Below are 19,989 nucleotides of genomic sequence, written 5' to 3' on the forward strand. Positions count from 1 at the left end.
TTTAGCTAGCTCGAAATTATGGAACGATCTCACCGTGACGGGGTGTCTGAAGAATCCCGAAGACCAAGGCGACCTGGCCTGGCTGAAGCGAGGCCGGTAAACGGCCTCGCGTTAAACACGCGGGACGACGAGATGTTGTCGAGGCTGCATCACGTGGAAAGTGGCTGGCTCGGGAAGTAACTCTTCCAGGAGCTCGTTAAAGTCCTCCGGGGGGCTATCGAGGCGGTTGTTGGGGCTCGGGTGAGCGCGTGGACAAAAGGAAACCGTTCCTAGGGTGCCAGAGATTCCGTGTTGAAACCAGAGTCTCCCAAGGACTATCGGAGACACGGATGGGGCAGATTACGAAGGATGGAGACCAGCGTGGTCACGAGGCGTGGACAGGTGGGCGCGAGGAATCGCTTACTGCCGACTGACGCTCGGGTTGAAACGGTCACACGCGGTGTCGTATATAAAACTTCACAACTTTATAATGCTTGTTGACAAATATAGAGATCGTCGCCCGTTGATAACGCGGTTTCTAACAACATGGCTGGAACGGGTTATCCGCGGAGTCCGGGGCGGTTCTTAAAGAAACGTCCTTGCTGTTGGCTGGCTGGCCCGGAACTGCGAACTTCCCGTCGGAGATGAAAGAAGCCCTTTCTAGAAGGTTTTTGTTAGGTTGTCAGTGCTGAGAATTAAAGTTATTTTTGGTTGGTATGATTGGAATAGTTGTAAAAAGTGGGCGTAAGTGGCGCTGTTGGTCGTTTGCGGGAAGATTTGAATAATAAATCCTTTAAAATCTTTAAGTGTGAAATATAAACATAACAATAGTTATGAATGATCGCCGAGTGAAGTTGCGTGAGATTGTTGAAATGGTAAACATCTCATATGAACGTGTGTTCAAGTTGAGAAATAAATGGTTTTTGAAAAAAAAGTTTTTTTCCTACTTAGGTAGCTTCATTTTCAATCCGCCCTCGTACCTCCGCCAACGCTTATCAGTTCATGGTTTACCTCTTCGTTCTAATTGTCAGGGCACTCTCTTAATACCCATCCACAATTCCTCTTTCTTCTCTAACTCATTTCATTTCATTTATTTCATTTATTTATTCAGATATTTAGAACATTACAGAAAAAGACCCAATTCATTCTAAATACAATAATAAATCACAAATTACAGTAGATAATTATGTTATTAAAATAATATAACAAAATGTAAAAAGAAAAATTAAATGTTAGAAAGTGCTTTCCTAAGGGAAGGCCCACTGTCGTGAAATATGTCGACATCCGAGGCGATGCGATTAAGTAGCAAGATTGCCCTACCAACCGGCATAACCATTGGCAGGTTGGTTCTGCATCGCGGTAGGTAAAACAATCGATGCTGTCTTTGTCGAAGATAGTTATCAGGTACGAACAGACCTACATCCATCAGAATTTCTGAGTTATGTATGCGACCACCGATCACCTGGAAAAAGTGAACACCCAAATGAACGTCCCTCCTCCTCCATAATGACTGATAGCCTAGCATTCCCAGTAAAAAGTCAGTTGGGAAGAGCCAAGGATAATATCCACACTCTTTAAGGTACAGATAGCGCAGAAATTTTTTCTGCACTCTCTCCACCATCAAAGAGTATCGAGTCTCATGTGGCGACCAAATAATGGAACTAAACTCCAAACGACTTCTTACCAAGGAATTATACAATGTCCTCAAAATCTGAGTGTTAGAAAAGATCTTGGCATTTCTAAGAACAAAACCAAGCATTTTAAGGGAGTCATTACATAGATTAACTATATGAAGATTAAAAGATAACTGAGCATCAAACAACACCCCGAGATCTCTGGACGTTGAAACCCTTTCAAGTCTTACTCCGTCCATGAGATAACGATAGTATATTGTTTTGGATGCTCTTGTGTATGCCATTACAAAACATTTGGAAACATTGAAGAACAATTTGTTTTGTTTGCTCCATTGAATTATATTTTGAATGTCACACTGAAGTTTAATACAATCAGAAGAAGTCAGTATTTCACAAAAAATTTTTAGGTCGTCAGCAAATAAGAGAAAATTACAAAATTTTATGACTTTACCAATATCATTTATAAAGATTAAAAATAACAATGGTCCCAAATTAGATCCTTGAGGAACCCCTGAAGAGGTATTAAATGTTTCAGATTGATACAGTCCATATGACACATATTGCTTACGATCTGTAAGATAATTTGTGAATAGCTTCAGAAGAATGTCGCTAAAGCCAATCCTCTGAAGTTTCAGAAGCAAAAGTTGGTGATCTACCTTATCAAACGCTTTGGAAAAATCGTTGTACGAACAGTCTACTTGAGCACCTTTGTCGAGTGACTTAGTGACAAAATTCGTAAACACCATCAAATTTGTATTGGTTGAACGCCCAGGCCAAAATCCATGTTGTTCGTTTGATATGAATGGTTCTAATTGGGGATAGACAAAATGATATATCAACCATTCAAATGCCTTTGCAGGAGCAGATAAAATTGCCACCGGCCTATAGTTTTCGATACATATTTTACTCATATAGTGTCCATACGGCTCCACTGCGGAATCATCTCCCATTCGCCATCAGAGATATTACTACAGTATCTCTGTTTAAATCACGTCTGAAGAAACATCTCCTTTCCCTTCTTTAATCTCTCCTCCTTTCTTGTTTCCTTTCTCCTCTGTTTTCATTCTTCCTATTGAGTAATAGTATTGATTTAAGGTAATTTATAGAAAAACTAGCGGATCTGACAGACGTTGTCCTGCCCAAACGTTGGCTTGCCTGATGTGAGCTGGTTGGTGAATTTTTGATAAACTATATATATATATACATTGAGTTCGACATTTAAATATCTTCGTTTCGTCATTGGGTGGTTTGCTGTTGCACAAAGCAAAATAAAAAAAGTGCAATGTCACCAGCCGTATACACATTTTTCTGCACGTGCAATGAATTATTGGTATTCAAATATTGAATTTAAGTAGGTATCTAGGTACTTGTTTATGGAATGAATTCTAAAAATAAAATAAATATTTTTCAAATATGGAATTCTTTTTGCAAATGTCAAGCTCCGCTCTTCTCACCAACAGGGGTGCACTTACGTAGGAATACGATTTTTAAAACTGTATTGAATGTCAGTTGATATTTATTTAGTATTACCGAAAATCCAGTAAAAAGAAATAAATGGGTAGAAATTATAAGGAATTACAGGAAAGAATCTGATTGATGTCCACAAAAAACGAATGCTGTTTGTAAACATTCAAAAACACACTTTTTTATTTTCAAAAAAACAGCATCCTTCCATTTTTTGTGCATGCATTCTCCTCGAAAGCAACTCTGGAAGATCGATGAATAAAATGTTTTTACTCCTAACTTTTTTACGTATTAGATTAAAGATGTTAATATGTACGAACACGCGCAGCGCAAATATCTACATTTCTCTGAAAACCGCACGTAAATCGGTTAAGCCGTTTAGGAGGAGTTCAGTGTCATCACACGTACAGAAGAATTATATAAATGAAGATACGTTTATTTCTATTTTTATATAAATCTTTAGGTTTTAATTTTTTTTCTATTGAATATGTTTTATACATTAAATTATAAAAATTAAACTACTATTTTATTGGTCCGTTGGAGCAAATTGCCATTTGGCAATAAGCTTGCCAATGTACAATTAACAATATTTACAACAAAAAAAAAGTGGCTACGTAAACCAGCCAACGACAGGTCATAAGCACTGTAAATGCCTAGACTTCCATATTCCCTTTCGAAAACCGATCTAAATAACTCCCTAGGGAGGAAAATCAGTCAGTCTGCAAACATTTGGACACACTCAAAACATTTTCGAGGTATTCCTTTGGTTGAGATTTGGCCCGAACACTTTAGCTAGCGACAAGAATTGAAATAAACAAGAAAAAAATTACTCGTTATGTACGCATTCTGGTCAAACAATGATTTTCTTAACAAAGGCGTGTTTGTCGCCAAACTTCTTACAAAAATAACTCTAAATTTATAATAGAATAAAAATACGCGATTTTGGACGAAAGAGCTTCTAGATCACTGACCTATAACTTCGTTTGTTGACTTGGTCAACATTTTCACTCAGATTTACCGTCGGCACTGTGATGAAATGAAAACAAACAAACCATCACGCCGCTCCCTGTAGGGGTAGGCAGAGAGAATAAAACGCATATCACTCTATCTTTGCATACAGAACTCGCTTCCTCTGTACATTCATACATCTTCTCATGCACGCACGCCGATTATTCCTACTTTTGACATGTCCATCCTCAGGCATTTGATGGACTTGAATTTCTCGGTCTTCCTCGTTTTCTGCATCCATCAACATTCGCATCGTTGATCCTTTTAGCCGTTCTTTCGCTGTCCATTCGCTCTACATGTCCAAACCGACGTAGCACCCCTTTCTTGATTCTGTCGATAAAGCATATCTCAGCCATAAAAAGTTTACGGATCTCGACATTTGTGCACCTATCATACACCGTTTTACCACACATTCACCCGAGGGATCGCTTTTCGACAGCATTTAACCTGCTTTCATCATCATTTTTCCAATTCCATTCTTCACTCCCATAGAGTTGGCACTAGAACTCCATTGTGAACTGCTAGTTTTGCCTCCTGCGATAAACATTTGTTTGTCAAAGTAGATTTCAGTGCACCGTTCACCCTGTTCCCGGCACTCACCCTCCTGTCAATATCTTTCTCGGTCTTTCCATCCCTAGTAAACATACTTCCCAGATACACAAATTCTTCTACCTGGTTCAGAATATCTCCGTTCACACTGATCTCACATTTAGTTATATTTTCATCCCTTTCAACAACCATCACTTTGGATTTATCAACATTCATAAGCAAATGGCTTCCCTTGCCTACAGCGTAGATTTTTGTTACCAAGAATTGCGGGTCTCTTTTGCTGCTAGCAAGAAGCGCGGCATCATCCGCATACAGAAGACAGTTAACAGTTATACCATTCATTTTTGCTCCCATTCCTAAATCTTTCATTTCTTTCATACAGTTATCGATGTATATGTTGAACAACCATGGTAACATTACACATCCCTGTTTGACTCCTTTAGGAATGTTAAACCAAGATGTGAATGAGCCATTCACCTATTCACCCTCCTATGGGCAATCATGGATTTTTTTATTAGCTAATAAATTAATCTGAAAAATCACAAGCAGATCGGTACTATTCTTATTTAAATCTGTTAAGAAATAAGTGAGACATAAAGGATTAAATTCTAGTCATTTGTATGGTGCCTAAAACAAACAATTCGTGACGTCATCAAGTATGACGTCTTTTAATGTTTTGTGACGTCATCGGATTTGTTTTGTAGATAGCTTCCTTTTTCTATGTGTCGTTTGTTTAGATTTACGGCGTCCTGTCACTTACCAAACGCTACGAGTTGTGATTTATAATTTTCATGATAAATTGAATTAATTTAAAAGAGGTTGAAAACCATAAAATTATTTTAAAAAATTAAGGTGTAAGATGTAATCAGTTTACACTTTCATCTGTCAGTGCCTGGAACTGGAGTGTGGAGTGGGTAAGAAGGGGGGTTGATATAATATGCATAGACAACTCCTTTTATATTTATCTGTGGCCTGTGGCATTACCAACATTAAAATGAATGCATTACTCGTGAATTTCTGTGACAAAATTTATTACCAACTTACGAAACGATCGTTTTCGAAAGACTTTATTTTCCAAACGAAAATAATGAATGAAAATATTCATTATAAAGAGCTTATGTAAACACAAGGAGAATCTTTAAAAAATCTTTCATTTGTAGAGTAGGTTAAATCCGATATACCTCCCAAGTGATAATACCCTATTATGATAAACAATAAATTCACCATTAACCAAGAAATTTGATTACAGGAGAGGTCTCGCTGGACAAGAAGGGAGATTAGCAGATCTACAAGAAAGAGCGGCCGCTTTACATAGTAAGCATGCTTTTTTTTATTACTAAGTTGAAGTTAAGTCATTCCTTCCAGAAATGGGTCCGATTAGACCCAGAAGTATTAAAAAATATTAGTTATGTGTAAAATTGTGAAATGCGAAAAAACTTTGATGATTTAAAATAAAATAAAAATTCAAGCAGAAGGTTAAGAAATATGTACCTATTGTGTTAAACGACTTATAAATTAAATCAATATACATTGTCATTATTAGAGCACGCTTAAGAATGTGTTTAACAGTGTTTTTTTTTTAAATATGTATATTTAAATTTTTCATTGATAAACCCTTACGGGTTACATACATTTAACAAAATATTTTTACTTTTAAAATTCATATTCTACTGTTAATAATAATATTTTTAACATCTTTTGTAAAGGTTGTCAGAGTCTTTTGTTTAGTTTTGTCTGGTAGTTTATTGTATAATTTCAGCCCATGGTTTATTAGTCTCGATTGTCTTTTTTTCGTTTTAAAGGGTTGTAATCGTATATGATATTTTTCTGATATTCTCGTATTGTGTTCATGTTTACTACAGTTTTTTTCAAGTTTTAATTCTTCGTCTACAATTACATCAGTGGTTAATTTATGGATAAATTTTAACGATTCTAGTTTAAAGAGTTCAGTTACATTTAATTGTTTAGTTTGTTTAAAAAGTTCTTTAGTTGCCGTAAGATAGGGTAGGTCATATTAAAATTGGGTTGTGGTCCTGTGGCTAGTGTCTCGGACTCACGGACCAAAGGTCCGTGGTTCCAATCCCACTATACCCCAACTCGATTCCATTTTCTAATAGTGAGTTATTTACAACTCGTTGAAAATGGATCTCAAAATGAAATATTTGAGTAAATCGCAAATATTGCTTTTTTAAAAAAATATATAAATATATACTAACTTAAATATTTTATTTTGCTGTCTTTGTAGTCTGTTTGTCATTTTGATTTCCTGTTCTCCATAGTAGTTGCATATTACAAATTTTAGTTTTTACATAGGCTTCATACATGAATTTTTTTTCCTTTTTTGGCATAAAGTTTATGATTTTTAAAAAAATACTCAATAATGTCGCCACTTGCTAATTAAATTGTTGATATGAATTGTCCATTTCAATTGTTTGTCTATTGTGAGTCCTAAGTATTTAACATGTTCAATTTCAGTTAGTCGTTCATTATTTATGTAAGCATCTACTTAATGACATTTTTTTCTAGATTCAAAATGGATAATATTGCTTTTTTTTTCATTAAGTGTAAGTAAGTTTGAAATGTCCATTTAGTCAACATATTAAGGTCTTCGTTTATGTCATTGTTTGTTAATAAGTCTGTTTGTTTTTTATAGAAAAGTCCAATGTCGTCGGCATACATAATATTTTTTCCTTAAAAAATATACAGTGATAAGTCATTAATATTTAAAATATATATTAATGACTTATCTATATATATAAAATCATTAATATATAAAGGACCCAAAATAGATCCTTGTGGGACTCCAAAATTTACTGTTTGTATTTTACTTTTTTTTTCATTTATAAAGGTATACTGCTTTCGATTTGTTAAGGATGATTTTAATAATTTGCATTCTTGAGATTTTACTCCTGTCATTTATTTTTTTATCATGGTCTCAATGTGAACCGTATCGAAAGCTTTTTTAAAATCTTATATTACTCCAGCGGTTGGAATTCTAGCATCCATATTTGTTTGAATATAATTAATTAACATTTTTTGGTTCGTGTACCTGCACTGTACTTAACTTCAATATCAATGCATAGATGGCGCTTCCAACTCGCTTGTGGATGGGTTCTTGATTCGTAGCATATATACAAAAACCAAAAATGTTACCTGGTGTGGATATTCGCTAAATAAGCGTAATGGGGAATGTTGTAGTACCTACATAAAGTGGCCACTTAACCCAGCCAATGACAGGTCATAAGCCCTGTAAACGCTCGAATATCCATAATCCTGAATCTTGAATTTGAAAAAATTCTACCTCATCTCTGTAGGGATATAAATAAAAATATAATTAATTAAATTTACTAGAGCGGTTCCAGTTCCTTTTTTTTCTTGAAAACCATGTTGGTTTAATTAGCATATTATGTTGAGATTTTTTATATGATCCATTAATCGTTTATGAATATATTTTTCGTAAATTTTATTACAACAACAACAAACCATCACGCCGTTTCCCCGTAAGGGTGGTAGGCAGAGAGGATAGAACGCCACAACACTCTATCTTTGCATACAGATCTCGCTTCCTCTACATTCATAGATCTTCTCATGCACGCGCGCCGATTACTCCGACTTTTAACATGTCCATCTTTAAGTAATTGTTGGATTTTGTCATGCCGTGTCTTTCTCGGTCTTCCTCTATTTCTGCATCCATCAACATTCGCATTGTAAATATTCTTAGCCGTTTTTTCGCAATCCATTTGCTCTACATGTCCGAACCAGCGCAGAGCTCCTTTCTTGATTTTGTCGATAATACTTGTCCCGGCCTTACATACTGTACGGATCTCAACATTTGTGCATCTATCGTACATAGTTTTACCACACATTCGCCCGAAAGATCGCATTCCGACAGCATTCAGCCTACTTTCATCCCTGTTTTCCATGTCCATACTTCGCTCCCATACATCAGGGTCGGTAGGTCAGATATTTACCTTAATAACATTAGGTCAGATATTTTCCTTAATAACATTAGGTCAGATATTTTCCTTAATAACATTAGGTCAGATATTTTCCTGCGATCCTCCAGAGTAAATTCCAGGTAAATTCAAAAAAATTAACAAAATCATGTAGTTATTTTTTTCCATAGGAATATGCCGTTTGAAATTAATGAATCTTAAAATTTTTCGTTGGACTCTTTCAACATTACTCGTATTTATGTGAATTAAGTAAAAACGGGACCATATAGTAGAGTTGTACTCTAATTGGCTTCTAACCAAGGATATAAACAAGAGTTTCATTATTTTGAGTGATTCAAAATCCTTTATGGTTTTAAGAATGAAACCCAAAGTTTTCATACTTTATGAAGTAATGTGGTTGATGTGGCTTTTGATTTCAAGCTTTTCGTCAAATACGACACCAAGATCTCGAATCTCTGTGACATAGAATTAAGAACAGTCTAGAAGGAGCGTAGAATCATATTTGAATACATCGGACTGTGTCCAATAATTTCCCCACTATGCCCCACTTTCGCCGCGCGCATACTTGAAGTCACCGAGTAATATTGCCAGATCGCGAAGAAAAGTAGATAAGTAAAGGGTCATTTAATAAGAGTAATTGAATCAATGAACTTTGAACTTAAAATATAAAACAAATTTTATTTTACATAAAACGGATATTTTTATATCATGTTAAATGATATTTTATGTTTTAAAGATAATGTCGGCCAAATGTTCACCACGGCTTTGTTTAATCCGAGGTTCAATTTTCATTATTTCTTTTATTATATGAGCAAGTAGGGTAAATATTTTTACTACTCTGGCAACACTAACGAAATGTTCATTTTGTTTCTTCGACAATCTGACAGATGGAATAATAATTCAATTTTTAAGTAATGCATTTGTGACAAACACATTAATTTGATAATTACACATGAAATGTGATTGCATCCTGTTTCTTTAAGATCCTAGCAGTATTTCTATACTTTAAAAGGACACAACACGGCATGGTCAAATTCAAATCAGGAGTTGCGTACTGAGCGACGTCTACAAAGAAACTAATGGGTCAAAACGTAAACCTACTAATTTATGAGTAGTTGAGTCGCCTTCTGTTTGATGTGCGTATGCGGTTTCTGGACTATTCTTAATTCTATGCTCTGTGACTTTTCCAGTTAAATAGAGATTTGTTTATTGCAAACACATTTCGTTATAGCGCAATTTGTCAAAGAGTGGGGATGTTTAGTCGTAAGTGTATTTTTGTTGGTTACATTTTTCAAGTTTTTTCAACCAAGGACGGTCGTCAGGAGAGTTGACCTCCAAGCCGAATCTAATTTTAATGCGACTCGTGAAATTCCCAGAGAGTTATTCAACACGTCGCTAATTAAAACATTATCCGGACCATTGAGAATAATTTCGCGAATTTCACATTTGAAGAAAAGCAGTTCTTGTTATAAAATTTATTGTTTCAGCAATTAATTTATGGAATAACATTTCAATCAAAAACTTTTAAAAATGTGAAAAATTCTAATGAATGAAGCCTGTGTAAAAAGTTAAATATGTTAAACTTATAATATGACAAACGCTGATTTGAGTCTACTGAACACTTTATTTTATTTTTACAAATATAAAAACAAAAATTTCGTGACAATTGTTTCGCCTTGTTAGGGCATTTTCAAACGAATGTGAAGATTAGATAGATTGAATGTCCTTATATAGTTATATAATTCAAGGTACTTAAGTAGAAAATAAAAATAATCTTATGAACTATAGCATGTACATTAATCATAATTGAGGGAAAAACCAATGGTTAAGGGTGAGGCTAAGTGTTTAATAGGTAATGGGGAATTTAGGTATTTATATTTGAATTTCGGGAAAAATATAACAAAGTAAGTATTTATTGACACACAAGTATGTATTGTGAGATAATTAATGAAGCTTTATAGTTTTATAACTTTGGATAATTGCTGTCGAAAAAATATCTATAATTAATATTATAATTAATAGGTTGCTGTTCATTTTAATTTTCAACCATGATTGAAATATTATGAAGAAATTTATATAAACATAAATGTATTATTATACAATATTTATATTTTTAAGAATTTCTTATCAAAATATATGAATGCAATTGTAACATGATTTATCTATTAATTAATTAATTAATTTATTTATTTATTTACGGCATTTCTGCCATTTACATATATGTGGTATAAAGAGTGCTTAAAAAAAAATATTAAAAAAAAATCGAGGATGAAATATTAATATACTCGTCCTGTACATATCATTAATTACTTGAAATACATATATATTTTAAAGAAATTATACAATAACAAAATACATTAATTAATCAAATTATAACTATTCCAACCCAATCTTCTGAAGATTATTTGCTCTTTTTGATGAAAATATGTTGGTCACTTTATTTTTTAAGTTAGGTAGAGATAAACTAAATATATCAAAATGTAATGCATATTCATTCCCGGTATTCTGTAATCTTACAATAGGTAAGTTATATTGAGCTACCGTTCAAGAATTTTGACAATAAAATATTGTAGATGTTCTGCTTAATCTAGGTGGTACATAGAATGAAATCAATTTCAGTAGATCAGGGGTATCAAACATTGGTTTTATTATTTTATATAAAGTCGTAAGATCGGTCGAGACGCGTCATATACGTTTTCTAATTAAGTATCTGAATTATATAAATATATAAGGACATTCAATCCATCTAATCTTCACATTCGTTTGAAAATGCCCTAACAAGGCAAAACAATTGTCACGAAATTTTTGTTTTCATATTTTTTATATTTGTAAAAATAAAATAAAGTGTTCAGTAGACTCAAATCAGTGTTTGATTTCTAATATTATAAGTTTAAATGTGGAGTTCTACAAAATAAACACCAAATCAATCAATAAAATATGTTATATGCAACTACTATGGGGAACAGTAGCTCAATCACAAATAACTATCGACGTGCTAATAAGCGACGTGATAACAATTTCTCACCATGGTTGTTTATCGTATTCACGGTCACAATTTTATTTATTTAACATTTTATATGTTCAAAACTCGTTTATTTATCGTAGCTGCTCCAAATTTAATTTACTTTGTCCCCATTTAGATATTTTTAATACAAAATTTTATAACTTCAAATAAAAACTTTTTGAAACACTGTAAAATAAAACATGTGTCAGTGTGTAATAAGTTTATGTTCCTTTAATTATGTTTATTTTATTATAATATCAAAATTTTTGAATTGGTCAACTAGACATGTGCCAGCCAGGATTTGTAGACGGTACCACCTGTTTCATGTACCAATAAGTAAAACATCGTATGTTAAAAATGCTTTTTTTCGTAGGACTTTTTCAATGTACAATACAAAATTTAAAAATACAGATTACACAAACATCACTCTGTCAGATTTAAAATTTACACTAAAAATGTATTATGTAACTTAGTAGACATTATAATAATAAATATGTACATCTCCCCTCCCCTCCTTATCCTCTCTTCAAGCATTCTTGTCCTTATCCCGCCCAATTTACAGTAACTTAATGTTCTTAAAATAAATATTTAAAAAATCTTTGATTATTGAGTACATGAAAATAACATTTTTATATGTATAAATTGTATGTATTTATTTGATATGTAATATATTTTCTTAACTAACTTTGTATACTATGTGGAAATCTGTTATTAGTTCTGAGTTTATACACTATATCTGTTTGTTAACTAAAAATATGTATGTAGAACTGTTGATATCCCAAATAAAATAAAATAAAATATTATGAAAATCCCTCTCTTCCACTCCTCCACTCTATTTCCTCATCTTTTTCAGAGCTCTTTTTTTTATCATGTCTTAAATAATATATTATTTTTCTCTTTACTGTGTAACATGTTCTCTCATTATATTTGTGAAAAACTTTAACTGACTGTATGTATTATTTTTTTATATTTTGTATTCTTATATGAAAACTGTTTTTTTTTCCTTAATAAATAAAAAAAATATATATATATATATATACATATACAATTTATATACATATAAGGGCGGGCATATTGCCTGAAGGCAATTTCTTCCTACCTACCCAAACCATTCAGTTTGAGAAAATTACAAATACATGGACATATTGAATCTTACAATTTTATACAAAAATTAAAAACAAACATTAACAAAATAAAAATATACGAAAAATGAACACTATACTACAAATATAAGAAAGTAACACTATACTATGAAGAAAGGAGAGGGGATGGGAAGGAAAAATAAAGGATAATGGAACAATTTAAATATTTAGATAGTGACATTTCAATCTTGACTTAAATGTAAATAAAGAAGTCTCTAACATTGGTGGGTAGATTATTCCACAATCGAGCGGCTACTACTTTGAAAGCTGAGGCAAGAAAATGAGAGAGCGATGACAGGGTATTAAAAGGGTTCTCTCGTTACTAGAACTAAGAGATAGTCCGTGTTGTGATGGAGGTTGGAAGAGCTCTCTCAGATAAATAAACGAAGTGGGATTATTTAAAATATTGTGAGGAAGTGATATAATGTAAATGTTTCTTCTATGCCTGATACTGAGCCAGTGTAGTTGCGTGCGATACTCGGTTAAGTGGTCAAATTTCAATCCAACATCCGTGAACACCTAATATTAAATGTCAAAATATTTACGTTTCGCGACGTATAATCCTGCTGCGCAATCACATATTTTAATTTCACCGGTGTAAATATGAAAAATATTCCAAAACTGCTATTTTTATTTATTTATTTGTTATTTATCACGCTATTTATTGCATTTAGCCGGCGGTTGGCAAGCTAAATGTCAAGAAAAGCAGTCGCCATAGTAATTGTAATTTAATTTTCACTTTTTTGTATTAGATAGTCCTTACTATTTTGCAAATGCAATATATTGTATTATTTTTAATAGTAAACGCCGATTTTTTGCCAGTGAACTGTATTTATTTACGAGGAAAACAAAAAACAAAACGACACAAGCGTTGACTTAGAGATAACACACGCGTTGACTTATGACTGCGATAACTTAAGCACGTTCATTATTGTTCAGTGTGATCGCTCAAATGCTTAGCATGTTTTTAAGCACGTCGATAGTTATTTGTGATTCAGCTACTGAACTGTATCATAAAAATATATCCGCCCGGATACGCCTCCACGTATCGAATCGTCTTTTGTAAATAATGTTGATTGTACATTGGCGGGCTTATTGCCGAATGGCAATTTCTTCCAACCAACCAATAAAATAAAAGTTTAATTTTAATAATGCGAGTCGCAAAACATATTCAATAGAAAATAAAAATAACGAAGCTTAAGATGTACAAAAATAGAAATAATTGTATTCGTATTTATAACCTTAAATAAATGGGAAAAATTAATAAAGAGGAAAAAGGACAAGATGAGAGATCAAGGAAGAGAAAGGAGATGTTTCTTCAGACGTGATTTAAACAGAATACTGTAGTAACATCTTTGATAGTGGATGGGAGATGATTCCACAGTGGAGCCGCATGGACACTATATGAGTTAGAGAAGAAAGAGGAATTGTGGATGGGTATTAAGAGTGATTTGATAATTAGAACGAAGAGGTAAACCATGATAAGCGTTGACGGAAGTATATAGGAGCGTTAGGACTATGAAGTACATATAACAGAAGTGAGAGGGAGGGATAGTCTCTCCGCTGTCTAATTTTGAGCTATTTCAGTTGCCTACGATAATCAGAAATGTGGTCATATTTCCAAAAATATACCTTATGCGTGTATTCTGAAGACGTTCAAGTTTATCGAGTTTCTCACAGCTTAAATCAGTCATGGAAACATAGCGTAATCTAGAATAATGCTTGTACGAGAGTGCATTTAGTATTAAACGTCTCATTATGCATCACTGGACGTTGTGGTGATGATACCTTGCTCCAAAAACGTTTCCGTCTCTGTAGAGACGTGTACGTACTATAATTTTGTTAAGAAAGATCACTTCTCACCGCGACCCACGACTCAGATAATTATGTGGAAAAATTCTATTCTGGGAATGTCAAAAAACATGTTTTCCGGTCTTTTGACGCACTTATGGCGTCATACGCCTGAGCTTTCATAACAATATTTATTACAGTGTTTTAAATATGTCTAAACGTTTGTAGACAGGCTGGATTTCGTCCCTAAGAAGTTTTCATGATCTAAATTTATTGCAATATTTACCATACTGCTTATGTTTAAATATCCACATTTCTTCAACTCTTCCATCCATTGAAGTAAGAAGTTTGATATTCGATATTTCAACCGAGTATTCCGAATTCCAAATATTAAATGTAAACTCAAACAACCATAAAATTAAGAATAGTCAAGAAACCGCATACGCACATCAAACAGAAGGCGACTCAACTACTCATAAATGAGTAGGTTTACGTTTTGACCCATTAGTTTCTTTGTAGACGTCGCTCAGTACGCAACTCCTGATTTGAATTCAACTATGCCGTGTTGTGTCCTTTTAAAGTTTAGAAATACTGCTAGGATCTTAAAGAAACAGGATGCAATCACATTTCATCTGAAATTTGCGAATGAATATGTATGTAAAAAATGTAGTACTTAAAAATTGAATTATTTTTCCAACTGTCAGATTGTTGAAGAAACAAAATGGAAATTTTGTTAGTGTTGCCAGGGTAGTAAATTTTTTTACCCTACTTTGCTCATCTAATGAAAGAATAATTGAAAATTAGACCTCAGATTAAACAACGGCGTGGGGGATATTTGAACAACATTATCATTAAAACAACAAATATTATTTAACATGATATATACATATCCGTTTATGTCAAAAAAAATGGTTCAAAGTTCAATTATTCAATTACTCTTATTAAAATACCCTTTACTTATCTACTCTGTTGTGTCAATCAATGTTTCCGAGTGCACAAAAAAATTTTAGAGAAATAAACAGATTACTCTTTTTTTACCTTACGTTTGTGTTATGATTTTTTTTCCCATCAAGCAACATTACCCGGCGACTCCACGAATGCACGCGGCGAAAGAAAGGCGGAGTAGGGGAATTATTGGACACAGTTCGATGTTTTTAAATATGATTCTACGCTCCTTCTGGACTATTCTAATTCTATGCAAACAACTATATTATATTTGATGTAACTCAATTATAACTTATGGCATAATAGGATGAGGAGGCACTAAAAAATCAATATTAAAACCTCTCGAATCTGCTCAAAAAATCAATAATTAAAATAATTTTTAAAAAGTCCTTCAGTAACCTTAGGGTCAAGTTATTTGAGGAATTTGTGATCTTAGATATAAGGCAATTATTTATTTTTAGAATAATAATGTTTGTGAAAGCAAATTACTCTACCAAATCCCAAAAGGAACACTCCCACACTGCCAGAAGTAAAACTAGATGATGGGTCATGGGGTCTACCGCAAACTCTGAATTCGGGCAAAGAAATTTCAGGTTTCTGGGCCCCAAAATATTCAATATGTTACCCGAAAATTGTAAAACCATGATCCGGATTCAATAAAAAAAATTGTAACAAATTGGCTACTGGGTTAAGGTCGAGAAAAATCGGAAAATCTACTCAAAATACCTTCTTAAATAATAAATGGGATAAATTAATATTGATTAACTGTAAAGTAAATTAACTAGTAGATAGTATTGTTATTGTTTATTTTTGCATAAAAATGTCTGCCTTAAAATAGGCTGTACCTAGTGAGGCAGACTAGACATGATCCAGAGAAATCTATTACCTAAGTGTGTATGTAGTAGATAAAGTAATTGTTTTTTTTGTTAATAAACTATAATTATTATTATTATTTTAAATTGTAAATCTTTGGACATAGTAGATTTAATAAAATAAAATAAATAAAAGAACTTTGTTTTTAACCACTAATTTTATTTTTCACCGACCGGTTTCAAAGCAAACAAGCTTCTTTGTCAAGGTTTACGTAACTAATGAATTGATTCATTTCTATCATGTTCACTAAATACTACACGTGGATTCAATAAATCGAATGTGTTTTTGTTAACATGTTAAAAATAAATTGAAAAAACAAATATACTTTTTTAAAACTATAAGAAATATAATTACCCTAAAAGAACTTGTAAAAATATACTAGGCAATGAGGCGATCAGTTTTAGAATATGGAATAGTTGGATAGGGATGTGCAAATGACACATTGATCAAACAAATAATAATTGCACAAAAAGGAGTCCCAATCAGAACTAGCTCCATCGGTATATTCGTCAATCTTAGTGTAACATCAGCAAAACAACTTTATGTAAAAGCTCTGTTACTTTACGAACGTAAACATTATTCTCTATTTATTTATTTATTTATTTGACACTTGATATACATATACAATAAATATACATATAAGGGCGGGCATATTGCCTTAAGGCAATTTCTTCCTACCTACCCAAACCGTTCAGTTTGAGAAAATTATAAATACATGGACATATTGAATCTTACAATTTTATACAAAAATTAAAAGCAAAGATTAACAAAAATAAAAATATATATATAAAAAATTAACACTATACTATGAAGAGAGGAGAGGGGATGGGAAGGAAAGAAGAAGGATAAAGGAACAATTTAAATATTTAGATAGTGACATTTCAATCTTGACTTAAATGTAAATTTTCTCTACCTTCCGTTACAAATACAAGAGTCACTAGATACTCCACCCTGATGCTGCAAATACAATTAAAAATTAATACAACCTTCGGTCAAAGAGGATTGGCCTACTACTCGGTTAAAGTGTACAATCTACTTCCATTATCCATAAGGACAATTAGTAAGTTCTCACAATATAAAATTGCTATTAAGACATGGATAGTGGAGGTGGGTTGCGCACGGATCGATGGGTGGATCAAGCCAAATAAGTAAAAATTTGCTATGAAATTTTGTCTACATGAATTTATTATGTTTTTTATGATCATTTTAGTTTATATTGGTTATTATGCTTACGCTGATAGTTAGGTTAATTAAATCAATTATGTTTTCATTTTTTTATTATGTTAATCATATTAAATAACAAATTTAAGGTATGTTTCACTTGTTGAAAATGCTTTCCTCGGCAAAACAATACAAAAATCAAACGAACAAACCATCACGCCGTTTCTCCGTAGGTGTATGCAGAGAGGTAAGAACGCCATATCACTCTATCTTGGCATACAGACCTCGCTTCCTCTACATTCATACATCTACTCATGCACGCACGCCGATTATTCCTACTTTTGACATGTCCATCTTCAAGTATTTGATGGACTTGATCGTGCCGTGTCTTTCTCGGTCTTCCTCGTTTTCTGCATCCATCAACATTCGCACCGTAGATCCTTTGACCCGTTCTTTCGCTGTGCATTCGCTCTACATGTCCGACGCGGCACCCCTTTCTTGATTCTGTCGATAATGCATGTCTTAGCCTTACACAGTTCTCGACATTTGTGCACCTATCATACATCGTTTTATCACACATTCGCCTGAGGGATCGCATTTCGACAGCATTCAACCTACTTTCATTATCATTTTTCCAATTCCATACTTCGCTTCCATACATTAGAGTCGGTACTAGAACTCCATTGTGAACGGCTAGTTTAGCCTTCTGCGATAAACATTTGTTTGCCAAAGTAGATTTCAGTGCACCGTTCACCCTGTTTATTTAAATTTTATTTTATTTATTTATCCTATATTTCATATTTCTTTATACATCCTATCTTTTTATTTTTCTTTTCATGTACTCGTATTTAAAATTATATAAACTCTATAAATAAACAACTAAAACAGTGTAAGTCACTCTCCAAGCACAAGAGTTAGTCTCTTTTTTTGGAGAGTTACAGTGATAACATTTACTAGATGTGTAAAAGTAGATAAGTTTAGAATTTTACCAGAACATGTACTTTTTATGAAATTTATGAAAAAATAAATAAATTAGAAAACCAACAGTTCTACATACATATTTACAGTAAACAAACATATATATAAATTATCCAAACATATATATAGTGTATAAACTCGGAACTAATAACAGATTTCCACAAAGTATACAAAGTTAGTAAAGAAAATATATTACATATTAAATAAATACATATAAGTTTATACATATAAAAATGTTATTTTCATGTACTAGTAAATTTTTTAATATTTTTTAAGAACATATTTATTTATTTATTTTTAAGTTATTGTAAATTGGGCGGGATAAGGACAAGGATGCTTGAAGAGAGAATAAGGTGGAGAAGGGAGATGTACATATTTATTATTATAATGTCTACTAACTTACATAATGCATTTTGAGTGTAAATTTCAAATCTGACCGAGTGATGTTTGTGTAATCTATATCTTTAAATTTTGTATTGTACACTGAAAAAGTCCTACGAAAAAAAGCATTTTTAACATACGATGTTTTACTTATTGGTACATGAAACAGGTGGTACCGTCTACAAAACCTGGCAAGCACATGTATTGTTATTAAACTAAGTAGTTCTGTACAGTCAACTATTCCCGTCATAATTTTGTAAAGCAGTAGTTGATCCGCACACACTCTGCGGTATTGTAGAGAAGTGATTCCATGGTAGGTGGAGGCAGTGAGAGTTGATACATAAGAAATACCGGTTTTATATTTTAGGTACTTTATAAATTTGTTTTTAATATTTTCTATTCTTGTGATATATATATGGCATGCTGGGGATTCCATACATGAGATGCGTATTCCAAATGGCTTCTGACAAACGTATAATATAATAAAATTAGGGCCTTTGGACTATCAAAGTGTTTACCCATTCGAATTATGAAACCTAACGCGCTCAATGCTTTGGAGGTAATTTTATTGTATTATGTATAAAAAAATTACACAAACTTTGTAAAAGTATAAATAAATTATGCCGAATGCCGAACATATAAAATCACGCCGAATATGCCAAATGCGAATAAATACCGAATATTCTATGCATCTCTGATTATTGTTTGTTTGTTTCAGGAGTCCAGAGCGAGGTGTGCAGTGCGAGGAAGGAAGCGGAACTCGTGAGGCAGAAGTTGCGCCACGTAGAAGGAGATCTATCTGCGACAAGAACTCGGAACTGCCATCTATTGGAGCAACTGGAAAATAGAGCCGGTCAGTATGTTCACGATCCTCATTAATTTGACCACCTGTGAATGAGACCTACTCTCGTAGACTTGATCCTTTGCAATCTGGTTTTCGGGCTGGACATAGCACTACTACCGTCTTAGTTAAAATAACTGACGATATTAAACAAGCAATGAATGATAAACGTCTAACGCTTTTAGTCCTACTTGTTTTTAGTAGTGCTTTTAACTCTGTTGATTTTGACCTGCTCTTTGCTCGACTTAAGTCCCTAAATCTATCTCCATCCGCGATAAATTGG

General features: G+C 33.0%; 1 protein-coding gene across 1 annotated transcript in view; it reads left to right on the plus strand.

Annotated features, from left to right (window-relative positions):
• Positions 1–5,883: 5,883 nt before the first annotated feature.
• LOC148272001 (uncharacterized) overlaps positions 5,884–19,989 on the plus strand; it is a gene marked incomplete at its 5' end in the record, with an annotated part of 59,729 nt that continues 45,623 nt past the window's right edge. Inside the window, 2 exons of the mRNA XM_088240635.1 lie at positions 5,884–5,948; positions 19,584–19,718. Coding sequence (XP_088096761.1) covers positions 5,884–5,948; positions 19,584–19,718 — 200 coding nt within the window. The remainder of the gene's footprint in view (positions 5,949–19,583; positions 19,719–19,989) is intronic.

Source organism: Micrasema longulum, unplaced genomic scaffold (genome assembly GCF_059751315.1).
Source record: "Micrasema longulum isolate JH-2025_06_02 unplaced genomic scaffold, ASM5975131v1 h1tg002534l, whole genome shotgun sequence".
In the NCBI taxonomy this organism is placed as follows: Eukaryota; Metazoa; Arthropoda; class Insecta; order Trichoptera; family Brachycentridae; genus Micrasema; species Micrasema longulum.